This window comes from Moschus berezovskii, chromosome 12 (genome assembly GCF_049115385.1).
Source record: "Moschus berezovskii isolate FMDL1 chromosome 12, NW_MosBer_1.0, whole genome shotgun sequence".
Lineage (NCBI taxonomy): Eukaryota > Metazoa > Chordata > Mammalia > Artiodactyla > Moschidae > Moschus > Moschus berezovskii.
This window is the reverse complement of record NC_142471.1, coordinates 44,053,277-44,066,127: the sequence shown is the minus strand read 5'-3', so window position 1 is coordinate 44,066,127 and position 12,851 is coordinate 44,053,277. Positions and strand designations below refer to the sequence as shown.

General features: G+C 46.6%; 1 protein-coding gene across 5 annotated transcripts in view; it reads right to left on the bottom strand.

Annotated features, from left to right (window-relative positions):
- The window catches only part of WDFY4 (WDFY family member 4), a 255,392-nt gene that overhangs the window by 144,831 nt on the left and 97,710 nt on the right, over positions 1–12,851 (bottom strand). For all 5 annotated transcript variants that reach the window (XM_088842090.1, XM_088842089.1, XM_088842091.1 and 2 more), the window contains exons 25-30: positions 10,571–10,644; positions 7,852–8,013; positions 7,170–7,261; positions 5,342–5,441; positions 2,777–2,982; positions 1,829–1,998 (exon numbers count right to left, since the gene is read on the bottom strand). In XM_088842090.1, coding sequence (XP_088698216.1) covers positions 1,829–1,998; positions 2,777–2,982; positions 5,342–5,441; positions 7,170–7,261; positions 7,852–8,013; positions 10,571–10,644 — 804 coding nt within the window. The remainder of the gene's footprint in view (positions 1–1,828; positions 1,999–2,776; positions 2,983–5,341; positions 5,442–7,169; positions 7,262–7,851; positions 8,014–10,570; positions 10,645–12,851) is intronic.

The window sequence follows — 12,851 nt, the reverse complement described above, 5'->3', positions numbered from 1 at the left end:
ACTCAATCTCCCAATCAACTTTAATGAATTTTTGTAAATGAGATTGCAAAAAACATGACATATTCAAAGGCTTTAGGGCAAGTGCAGTCAGCAGAGACAGCATGGGGTTGACAAGCAGGACGATCTGACTTTGCTTCTTTAAAAGCTGGGCTTATTCAAGCTATTTAGCCTCTTGGCAGTTCAGTCTCCTTCTCTGTGAAATGAAACTTCCATTATCTGCCCCATGGGATTGTTATAAATATCAAATGAAATAAAATATGTAAAACATCTGTCACAGGTCCTGACATTCAGCAAATGTTTGTTTCCTGAGCCACAGTATGGAAAAAAAACACAAGTTTTCGATGAACTTATCAGAGTATGTTAAGAACTTGATTCTGACGTGTGATCTGTAATACTATTAACATATATCAAGATTGAGATAGGTCAAATATAAGGATATGCAAGAGGTGAATTTTTCAGTCCTCGGCAAAGCCGTGCCCCTCCAATGACATCTATACAGTGCAGTTTAACTCAAGTCTATCAAGACCAAGAAACAATTTCTGAGTCTGTTTATCAGGTGCTCAGGAGGGTGAGCAAGAGGCGGGGTCTGTTCTTGATGTGCTCAGCATCTAGGGAGAGAAGCAGCCGTAAATGTGCTGGTGCCATACAAGGTGAAGGCGTGATAAGGCCTGAGAGAGAAAGGTCCCCACTGTCTAGGGGTTCTCAGCCCGAGGTGGCATCTGAGTGGAGAACTGAGGGAAGATAGCTTTCCAGGAAGGTGAGATGGGAGAGGGCTCCTTAAAGGCCCAGGGCAGGCAAGCGCAAAACAGGTGGTCTTACTGAGCAGGTGACTCTGGAGGATCACAGCACAAAGGGCCAATAAGAAAGGAAGATGGGCTGGGAGACAAGTGAGTTCCCAATCAGGGAGGGGGTTGATGCTGCCTGGGGACTCTGAACCTGATCCCACAGGAACAGGAGCTAATGAAACCTTGGATTTGGTGCAAGTCAGTGAGCTAGTGGATGAGAAGCTAGTGAGAAGGTATCCACAGTGAGTGGAGACTCCTCTTTGGAGGAGGAACAGGAGAGCGATAAACAGGACAGCAGGTGGTCAAAAGTGTGAGCCAAGGGGGCAGCTTCTGGTTTTAGGTGGGACATAATTTATCATACTTATGGTCAATGAGGAAAGAATCAGCAGAAAAGGAGATACTGAAAATATAGACAGAGGATAATAAGGCATGCAGTCACTTGGGAAAGGAGTGGAAGGAACACAGATCAACCTTAAAAAGGTGACCTTTGCCAGTGACAGTGAGAGAAGGTGATAAACATGGTCTTGGAATACACAAGTGATGGAAGGTGGAGTCCTGAGGCCATGCCCCTTCATGGGGGCTTCCATTCTATCGTGATTTAAGTCATCTGAGCAAGGGGTACCTGTGGGCCAGAAGACTCAGGGCATGTAAGGTTCACACTAGAATGCAGGGGGAAAGCAGGGGCATTACTAAGGTACAGGGACATGTTTCTTTGAAGGTGATAAAATGAGGCTTTATGTCTGCGGTGGCAGCAATTCAACCTCCCCATGTTGCCCCCACCATCATGTGATCTGTCTACCCAGAAGGAGAAAGACTTAAAAGTGGAACTGATAAAAAACAGAGATCTGCTGGGAGGGACAAGGGAGGCAGAGGCTGAGGAAGTCAAAGATATGTGAAGAGCAAGCAAGGAGGTGGGACTGCAGGGAAGGAAGTGGGTCAGGATGAAAGTTGGGAGACATGGAGGAAGGTGAGGAGAGTCTTGAGGGATACAGAAATCAGAAACCCAAGTGTGTCACTCCATCCTGAGAGCCCCTGGAACCTACCTTGGGCCCGTCCATCAGCTCTGTAAGTGGTGTCTGTAGGAAGAAGGTGGACACGATGAGGTAGACTTCTGGAATATGAACATGGTGGGCCAAAAAGTCACTTAAGACTCGGAACCCAGGAAGCAGGCAGGGGCTCTGGTCAGGTGTTGGAGGATGGCTCTTCAGGTTATCTATGGATCAGGGAGAAGGGCACAAAATCTAGTTGAGAACAATTGCTTCTGGTCAACATGGGGATTGGGCACAGGAAGGAATTCCCTCCCACCAACCCATCCTACAGACATGCCAGATGGAAATACGTCATACATATAGAGCATAAGGATGTGCTCAATAAGAATTTCTTTTCCTATTCCTGATGTGCTCGTTCATTCATTCAAACACACATGCTTATCTGGTGCCTCCCACCTTAGAGGTAGCAAGACCTCTTTGCATAGGCAATAAGAATGTAGTGTTCTGATAAAATATATAGAACCCCAGGCCTTCATCAACTACTTACAATGTGGTGGGAGGAACAGACATTAGAGAATTAAACACCTAAATAAAAATATGCTTGTAAACTATGATAACCACCCGCCCCCAAGAAAAGAAAGAAAGAAAGTGTAACAGAGGTGCCCTAATTGACATGGGACCTTCCTCTCCTGGAGGAAGTGACATAAAATCGAGACCTAAAGGATGAATCCACATCAGCCCAGAGAGTCGTGCTGGTGTTGAGGGTTGGGGAAGCACCTCTGCAAGAAGGAAAGAGTTAAGGAGACTTTGGAGTGGAAAGAAGCCCCCAGCATCTGAAGAGTAGTGAGGCCATGTGGGGAGGAGTCTGAAAAAGGAAGACAGAGGTGGGGAAGGGGTCAAGGTCAAGGTGACACTACAGCAGTCAATGTGAAGGCCCCTTAGTCCTGGCAGGTCCTCATTCACAGGTGGCACCCTGTCTCCTGGAGATGGCCACACACTCACCCATCATGATGTCCATGCCCTCGGAACTGCGTTCCACCCAGGAACCTACAGGCAGGCCATCTTTAAATCGCCCTCGGAGGGAGGAGATTGACAAAAAGTGTAGCAGCAGCTTCAAGCCCAGCACCACTGTGCTGGGGTGCACGTGGCCCTGCACGAAGAGCAGGAACCAGTCGGACCCCAGGCTCAGAAACATCTCTTCCTTTGTCCTGGGTGGGGAAGGGGGTCAATAAATGGCATAAATTATCTCTCAGTCCATAAGCAAATGACGTGTCCAGAAAATACAAATAACATCCAGCTTCATTAGTCACCTAGAAAAGGCAGGTTAAGGTTAACACCTGAACATCACTCAGCAAAGTATATATTACATTTTAAAAGATCAATAATGTTGGCAAGGCTGCTGTGAAAGAGGTGAATTTGCCTATTAATGGCTGAAGCATAAGTTGGCCAAAGCTTTTGAAAGCAATTGGAAACCATGTACCAAATGATAAAGCCCTGCTCACTAATATTCATACTTTCACAGTGTCTGACTGGCCACCCACTAATTACATCAATGTAGCAATGGCACCCACTCCAGTGCTCCTGCCTAGAAAACCCCATGGACGGAGGAGCCTGGTGGGCTGCAGTCCGTGGGGTCGCTAGGGGTCGGATACGACTGAGCGACTTCACTTTCACTTTTCACTTTCACACATTGGAGAAGGAAATGGCAGCCTGCTCCAGTGTTCTTGCCTGGAGAATCCCAGGGACAGGGAAGCCTGGTGGGCTTCCATTTATAGGGTCACACAGAGTCGGACACGACTGAAGTGACTTAGCAGCAGCAGCAACAGTCACATAAAACACATCATGGTTACTTAACTCCCTTTTAAAATATACTGTTCAGAATGAATCTTAATGGAATAGCTCAATATTTATGCATCTTTATTGGTTTAGACAAAAAAAAAGTTTAACTGTCACTTTCAATAATGAACTTTAAAACGATGTGTCTAGAGAATACAGACTTGCTAGAGGGAAATGAAAGACAGAGAGATGGGAGCCGATGCTCAGTGGCAATTGTTCAGCAAAACCTGAAGCTCCTGAGAGCCAGGAAAGGGTCCATCCTGGCTGGCCAGCATTCTTAGCACCAGTTGCCAGATTAGGTGAAGAGAGGGCATGGCCACTGAAAGTAGGAGTCAAGAGATGGTTCTCTGTTTTAGCCATGACTTCATTTAGTAATTGGATGACTGTGGTGAGCTCTGATCATCTTCCTTCATTATGACGACGAAGAGGATGATGGAGGTGACTGTGGTGATGAGGATGATGAAGATGATGTAGGTGGTGGTGATAATGATGATGAGGATGATGGTGGTGACAGTGGTGGTGGTGGTGATGGTGATAATAGTTAGCTGTTAGAGTTTATATAGTATCCCAGGCACCATGCTCAGAGTTATCCATCTATTAATTTCTATCTATGAGAGCTACTATTTTTATCTTCACAAAGATAAGTAGAAGAGAGACATAGAGGGCTTAGGTCACCTCCCTAAGGTCCCTGAGGGCAGAACTGGGCTTTGAACCCAGGAGGTGACGTTGTCAGAGCCCAAGTGCTTAAGCACTACATTACATTCCTTTTCAAAAAGGTGAAAAGCTAGAGACTAACTCATCTCTCTGGATCAGGAAGATCCTCCGGAGGAGGGCATGGCAACCCACTCCAGTATTCTTGCCTGGAGAATCCCATGGACAGAGCAGTCTGGCAGGCTGCAGTCCATTGGGTCGCACAGAGTCAGACGTGACTGAAGCGACTCAGCATGCATGCAGCTCACCTCCAAGGCATCTTCCAGTTCTACCATGCACTGATTTTAGAAATCTAGAGACTGTTAAAGCACTATATACAAGGCTGATTTACTGAGGGGTAACTCCCCACTCTGATGCCTCCCTGCCCAAACCACATACATACTAAAAGGTCAGCTTAGTGAGAGTAGGATCTGGACTGACTTTTACAGCATGGCATTCTTGGAAGGAGGAACAGTGTCTGGCACACAGTAGGTACTCAACAAACAGCTATTGAATTAGTGACCCCAGAGCCAAGATAAAGCAGGAGGTCCAAGAGAGTTAATGGAATTTTATGACCGCATGTTGTTTTGAAAGTTAACTGAAGGCAGATACTTCTTTTTCCAACTCGGAAAAATACTGAATGACTAACAGTAAATAGCAGAAGAATTTGGCAAGCCTTTTCCTTGATAGATGTTATTTAGGCTAACCATTTCTACATTCTATTGTCTGCCAAGTATAGGACATCAAAATCAGTAATTATCACAACTGCCAAGACAATAGCAATTACACTATAGGAATGGTGACAAGAAGTTTATTGTAATGATACCAAATCTGTTTTGAGTTACTCATGCCCATTTAACATTCGCATCAGAATACCTTAGGGCAAGGTCTGCTTTATTGGGTGGAGAGAATATAATTTTCTTTCTGACTAGTGCAGAAAACCAACTCAGAGATGCTAAACTTTTCATTAAGAAAAGGTTTTAATACTGCACCCTGTATGAAGCAGCCTTGTGGCAAATCACTCTTTCTGGAACTACTTACTCAGAGGACAGATGAAGTTGGGAAGAAGATATTACGCTGAGCAGCATCTCCAGCAACTGGTTTCTGAGCCAGATTGTCTTTCCAGATGTTTGGCTTCCAGCTACAAAAAAAGAAAATTCAGATTTGAGAGAAAACGGATGTAAAGAGACATAATATTTGCTGCAGTAGGCAATCATATTCACCAAATGCTTAGTTCTCCCAGGAGTTGAGACATGCATGGGACTTGAAATTTTGGCTTTCAATTCTAGATTTCCATGTAATGCTTAAAAAGAATTTCTGGAAATGTTTCTAAAGTTTCCATTAACTAGAGATGTTTTTGATGCTCCCCATAGCCCACCCTCCCCCCCCAAAAAAATCCTAAAAATGATGGGGTTAAATTTTTCTTTCAGTATAAAGAGTTTTAAAATTATCTTGGACTGTAACATTTCCTGAGCACCTACTATGTGCTGGGCATTATGCAAGGCAGTGGGAGCAGAGTGGGGAAGAATATGGTACTTAATCTGGGTCCCTCTTTGCATATCTAGGCTGCACGAAAAAATAGAACTTGAATTGCAGCAAGAGGTATATGGATCCAATGGGAGAAAAAACTTTACTTCTGAAGTGTTACTATGACCTTGAAGGACATGTAAATACTGTCTTTGTAGATATTTAGCTAGATAAAAGTTTTAGAATGGAGTCCCCGTGAGAAGGAGAGTTGACTACATAGTATACTGTTAGCTAATTATCCATTCATTCAGCCCTTTGGTTGGCCAGTTATTTTACCACCAATTCAGGGCACACAGCATGTTGTAGAAATAGAACTGATGAGGCAGCTTGGAGAACAGAGTATCCTCTATTTGGATTCTGGCCCCTTCTTTCTTTAAGGTCCTAGTCTCTGAGTCTCCGTTTTCTCATCTGCAAAATGGGAATACTTTTCAGGCTTGATCTAAGGATTAGAGATAATTTATCTGGATTGAGTGGCATTAGCCAAGAGAATCTTTTGTGATAAGAGTGTTCTCTATCTGCCCTGTCTAATGCAGTAACCACTAGCTCCACGTGGTTATTCAGCACTTGGAACATGGCTAGTGTGACTGAGGAGCTGAATTTTTATTCGCATTTCATTTCAATACATTTAAATGGTTACACGTGGTTAGAGGCTCCCATCTTGGACAGAGCAGATTCAGGAGGCCCAGGACAAAGCGGTCAGTAATGGTCCCCTTCATGTCTGCCCCTAGCTGAGGGAATTCGGAAGCTGATGCCACTGCTGTTCTGAATCTGGTTGAGAAGAGAGAGACTCAAAGAAACAAATCACAAGGCTTTGCCTGAGAGGAAGCACAAGGACTCTAGAAGCCTAGAGAAGGTGACCTAACCTGGCTTGTGGGACTGGGAATGGCTGGCTGGCCTAGTGGGGTGAGGGGTGGGGGCAGGGGAGGTGATCCTGCAGAGGGAACAGCAGGGCAGAGCGCGGCTAGACAGCAGACCATCACACATTCAAACGTGTAAGTGCTACACACATTGAAGCTGGGGCTCTCCAAGGGAGTGAGGCAGAGGCTGGGGTGTGAAGGCGCCCACCTGCTGATCTACAGGGAGCTGTTATCCTGCAGGACTTGGAAGCCATTCCAGGTTGTGAAGGAAGAACACACAATTTGTTTTTATTTGTGACTCTAATCATATAGCTGTGACCTCAGAAGACAGCACCTGGGAACAACAACTTGGCTGTGCTGTGGGTGCCTTCCCCTCCCTTCCCGCAGCCTTTCACTCAAACTGGCCCCACAGCATGTGCCTGTCAGGGCTGTTGTGGGTGTTGTCCTGCTGGCGTCAGACTGGCACCTGGGAAAGGTCTTCTCACCAGGTAGGGAAGGGTCCGGGGCTCTGTCCACACAGATCTGCTTCTCGTTCACTGACGAAGGCTTGAGGGTGTACACCACAAACAGCCCAATTCTTAAGGCAAAAAGAGAAGGTCACACTCAACTGTGGGCTTGGCCCGTGTCTCCTGAGCACCCAAGAAGGTTTTCTACACCGATCCACCCAAATGCGGCTTCAAGGGAGGACTTGAGGGGGAATTGTGTTACTCTGTGATCAGTGTGATCTTTCCAGAGACTTCTCCAATCTGTCAGGATTCACCAGAGAAGCTGACTCTGGCTCTGCCAGGTCAATAGGACAGACATGGCTGAGGACAGAACCGCTGAAATGTCCCATCAGCTGGGAAGTCTGCAGAAGGCAGGAGTGTTGGGTCACTGGCTAGTGAGGATGGCCAGGCTCATGGAAATTCTGGGGTTCTTGGTAGGTGTGTCTGAGCACCAGGGAGCAGTGAACCCACAGCCCTGTTGAGGAGTCTAGGGGACCCACCCCTTTTTTCAAGCCATGAACAGAGAAAATGTTTCTAGGATGTTCCAGGGAAATAGAACCTGCTGCTTCGTTGAAGGGCAGTGCTGCTGGGCTGAGTGTGGTAAGGAGAGAGCTGGGGTCTACATTCCCTCATGAAGCAGCCCTGAGGCTCTGCCCTCTCCCCCGGGGAGCTGGCACAATACCTGAGCAAGTCCTGGAGGCTGAAGTGGCCCCTCAGCTGACAGCCCAGAATGGCAATGATGGTGGACATCTTGGAGGGGGTGAGGCCTGGCTCGTTGAAGAGGAAGACGAGCTTGGGAATAAGCTGTGCCTGGTGAGCAACTTCAGCATTCCGGGGTCCTTCCCTGGTGAGCCCAGGAGAGAGGCAGTAAAAGCTTTTACTGGAATGAACCAAATTTGCTGTGTTTCTGCTAAAAAGGTTCCACAGTCTGGGTTTGCTCCATGGCCCTCTGACTCTTATGCTCTCCTGGCAACTCGTCAAAATGCTGTCAGACACCCATCGAATGTGTGTCTGCCCAGTGCTCCAGTCGCTTGGGGTTGAGACTCCCATGCCCTTCCACCCCCCCCCACCCCCACCGGAAACTGCCTTCAAAGACAACCACCAGTTATTGACTTTTAAATTCCAAGCCTCAGGGAAAACTAATGCTGGTCTCAAAAAACTCAGAACAAAGAGAGCAGACTGGAGCACGACCGCGGAGCATTTTCCACCAGCCAGATTGCGGGCCTCGGCCAGCCCTTCAGCAGGTGTGTCTTCCTGTTCGCCCCAAACCACAAAGTGGATGAACGTGCCGCTTAGAGTCAAAGGGGAGAGAGATGGGATTCAAGCCTCCGCACCCCCTCCTCAGGATAATCGCAAATACAATTTCCTGTAAATTCTACTCCCTCAAAGAAAACAGCTCCCAGGGTGAGTGTCCGTCTTTTAGAAAACAACAGGCACAGAAAGACAGTGGAAAGGGGGAAAGAAAAGAAATTGGAGGAGAATGAATGTGGATGGATTGCTCCTTCTTGAGCTGTCTTTCAGTGCTGCTGAGTTGAATTCTGCCAAACCCCATATCCCTGATACACAGAAGAGGTAGAACTAGTCAATTCCGTGTGTGGCTTGCACTCATGGGTTCAATGGGAAGATGTGCATTCATCACCTGTAAGTCCCCGATGTCCTTTGTGCTCTCATCACAGCACTGAGCAGCCTGCTCTCTGCATTGCTTCTCCACAGGGCTGTGTCTTGTCCTTCCCTGAACCTCCAGCACTCAGAAATGGTATGGAATGGAGTGGGTTATAATAGATAGTCAACCATGAGTGGATGAATGAAGGGGTGGTTGCAAACACCTTCAAACACTAAGGTGCTAATGATCACTAGAGCAGCTGATCTGTAAGGAGTCAGGTGGAGGTGGATGTGAACAGCCCGCTGTGTAAGGAAGGAGATAGGTCGATAGACTGGCTCCCCTGCCTCCCTTCTCCCTTATTCTGATCACAATCCCTTGTTTTCTTTGGGACTTACCGCTTTCTAACTCTCCTCCACCTGCTCCAGATGGCAAGAGATGCTCCTGGCCTGGCCATATGACCTAAGATGGCCCGTGAGACTCCATCCTACTGCTAGAAGTATTGAGTGAAAAAGAAGCCCTGTCTGCTGACTGTGCAGAGCCGTGGACACTCTATGAAGTTGCCCAGCCAGAATGAAGCCAGCATGGAAGAAAGCACAGACAAGACCAGGGATAGATCTCAGATAAAGTAATACAAGCATCATCCAGACAACATGTGAAGATCTGCCTCTGTCAACTGTATGAGCCAATAAATGTCCCCTTTCTCTGCTTTCCTTTTCACCCTCTATTTCTTCCTTCTCTAAGTTGGTTTGAGTTCTATTTCTGCCATTTGCTGTCAAAAGAGCCTTGACTAATTCAAAAAGTAACAATGTGACGGCATTTGGAGAGAGGTCTTTGAGAGATGTTTGGGTTATGAGGGTGAAGCCCTCATGAATGGAATTAGTGCCCTTACAAAGGAGACCTGAGAGAGCTCCCTTACCCCTCTACCACTCGAAGTTGCAGTGAGAAGATGGCAAACTATGAACCAGGAAGCAGGTCCCCACCAGACACGGGATCTGCCAGAGTCTGATCTTAGATTTCCAGCCTCCAGAACTGTGAGAAATAAACTTCCGTGGTTTGTCAGTCCCCTAGTCTATGGCTTCCATTGGAAGAAAAGCTATGACCAACCTAGATGCATATTAAAAAGGAGAGACATTACTTTGCTGACAAAGGCACATCTAGTCAAAGCTATGGTTTTTCCAATAGTCATGTATGGATGTGAGAGCTGGACCATAAAGAAAGCTGAATGCTAAAGAATTGATGCCTTTGAACTGTGGTGTTGGAGAAGACTCTTGAGAGTCCCTTGGACTGCAAGGAGATCAAACCAGTCCATCCTAAAGGAAATCAGTTCTGAATATTCACTGGAAGGACTGATGCTGAAGCTGAAGCTCCAGTACTTTGGCCACCTGATGTGAAGAACTAACTCACTGGAAAAGACCCTGATGCTGGGAAAGATTGAAGGCAGGAGGAGAAGGGGGCGACAGAGGATGAGATGGTTGGGTGGCACCACCAACTTGATGGTCATGAGTTTGAGCAAGCTCTAGGAATTGGTGATGGACAGGGAACCCTGGCATGCTACAGTCCATGGGGTCACAAAGAGTTGGACATGACTGAGTAACTGATCTGAACTGAACTAGCCTATGGTATTTTTTGTTATAGCAGCTGAATAGACTAAGACAGACATGCTGCCCCCTGGGGATCTCATGCTCTGGGAATGGGAGAAGCCCATAGTTACTGAGCAACCAGCTGTCCTGTCCTCCTAGTTCCTGTTCTTGGCATGACACTTTAGCTGTAACCCCCAGGCTGCCAAAGCCCAGCCTACCTTGTTGACTGAAGGATTTCCACTAGATGGGAAAAGAGAGAGAGCTCCAAATTGTCGGCAGCATTCACCCAGAGCTGGAAGACAGAACACAATGAAATCAAGTGTGTGAAGGGAACGGTTGCCAGGCAGTGTGAGCTGGTGAGCTGCTGGGTGTGGTCTTCTTCGGCTTGGAATCACTAACACAGCTCACCCGCTCCAGAATCATACCAGTTCTCCTGACTGCTAGAAAATATAGAGGGCACCACCCCAGCAGAAAGTGCAAACACCATTCCCGTCTTCCCCATCTCTGCTGGTATCTGGAGCTTTGCTGTGGATCCTGATTCAAACCAAGGACACCTACAGAAACTATCTTCCACATGTGTCCCACCCTGGGCCTCACAGTCTGTACATCCATACTCTGAATGCCTCTCATTCTCATTGGATCCTACTATACAAGGCAAATACCAGTGTTCCCAATTTAGAGATGAGAAAATAGAGGGTAAGATAGACCTTTGAGAGACATGTCCCTTATCACCAACAAGTCATTGAACTGGAATTAGGAGCTGAGTCTCACCTCTCAGGTTTTATACTGGAGCAACTATGCAAAGAGTCGCAAAAAAAGGGGTCGCAAAGAGTCGGACACGACTGAGCGACTGAGCTGAACTATGCATTCAGCTTGTGTATGCAATTTCTTCAGCTCCCCTATCCATAGAACCTGTAACTCCTATGCAACAGAATTGTGAATGACACACACTTGTGAAATGCACTGAGATTCTGAGAGTGAAGTTTATCACTCGGGTTATTTTCTTTATTGTAAACAAAATGCAGTTGCTCCCCATTCTTCTGGGGCAAAGATGATAGTGTGGCTTCATCTTTATTTCTATTAATACTTCCCTTTGCTGCTGCTTAGTCACCTCAGTCGTGTCCGACTCTGTGCGACCCCATAGACGGAAGCCCACCAGGCTCCCCTGTCCCTGGGATTCTCCAGGCAAGAACACTGGAGTGGGTTGCCATTTCCTTCTCCAATGTGTGAAAGTAAAAGTGAAGTCGCTCAGTCGTGTCCAACCCCTAGCGACCCCATGGACTGCAGCCCACCAGGCTCCTCCATCCATGGGATTTTCCAGGCAAGAGTACTGGAGCGGCTTGCCATTGCCTTCTCCGTACTTCTCTTTAGAGAGCTCTATTATTCTCATCTAAATGATGACATTTCCTAAGTCCCAGAATCTAGAAAGTTCAGATGTGGGAGTTTAAGAGTGCACTATTATAGCAGCAAAAAGAGCTCACACTTACAAATGGTACCATTTGCTGGAGGCAAGAAGCATCGCACAAAGTCCTAAAACCAAATCATTATCTGCATTTAGTAGATAAGAACAGTGAGGCTCAGAGAGACTGAGTACCTTGTCTGGCGCCCACGGTTTTTAATTGGCAGAGACTGGCTTCAAAGCCTGGTCTGTCTGACCATGGAGCCCACTCTCTTTCCTTCTTGCTGTGTTCCCCCACAGGCATCTCAGAGAGTCAATAATCAACCTCACTTGAACCAAGCAAGTAGTCATGGCTCCATCCATTTACTTATGGGGGAAAGTGGAACAACCTCAGTGGCTCTAAGTTTATTATGAAGGCAGAGACTGTCCCTCTCCAATCCCCAAGGCGCAGCATCATACACGCCACGTAGCGAACACTTAATAAGGGTCACTTCTTTTTTTAAAAGAGTGACTACAAAGTAAACCAAAATAAGACAAGTGGATTACTCTTAAGCCAAAAACAGCCTGACATATTTCCAGCCCCTGAAAGCACAGTCACTTTCAGGTACACACAGAGGAAGGGCAGCTGTCATTTGAGAGAGTTGGTGTTGATAAATGTGGCTCCCGGGAAGGTAACCAGACACAGGTAACCAGACACATCACCCCAACATACTCAAGAGGATGCCAAGAGCTCTGCATACTTAAATTCATGCATTCATTCATGAAGGCAGTCACTGAATAAATGATACATGAGGCTCTGTGTTGGGAACTGGGGGAGATAAGAAAGTGCAGACAGCACTCCCCCAGTCTTCTGCTCCAGAGCTTTAGAAAAATAAGAAGTTGCCCCAGCACACTGGAGGCTACCCAGCTCTTTTAGAAATTACTTTACGTAATGCCAGCTGTCCGCATTTTGGAAAACATGCATAATTAAATCTTTTAGTTGTTATTCTGTGTCACATAACCCCTGTACTAAAGACTGTATTAAGATGTCTGTATTAAATTAGTCTGAATATCAAATGCATAATGTGTCAAATTCTGCTTTCTCCCCACCCCTAGGACGA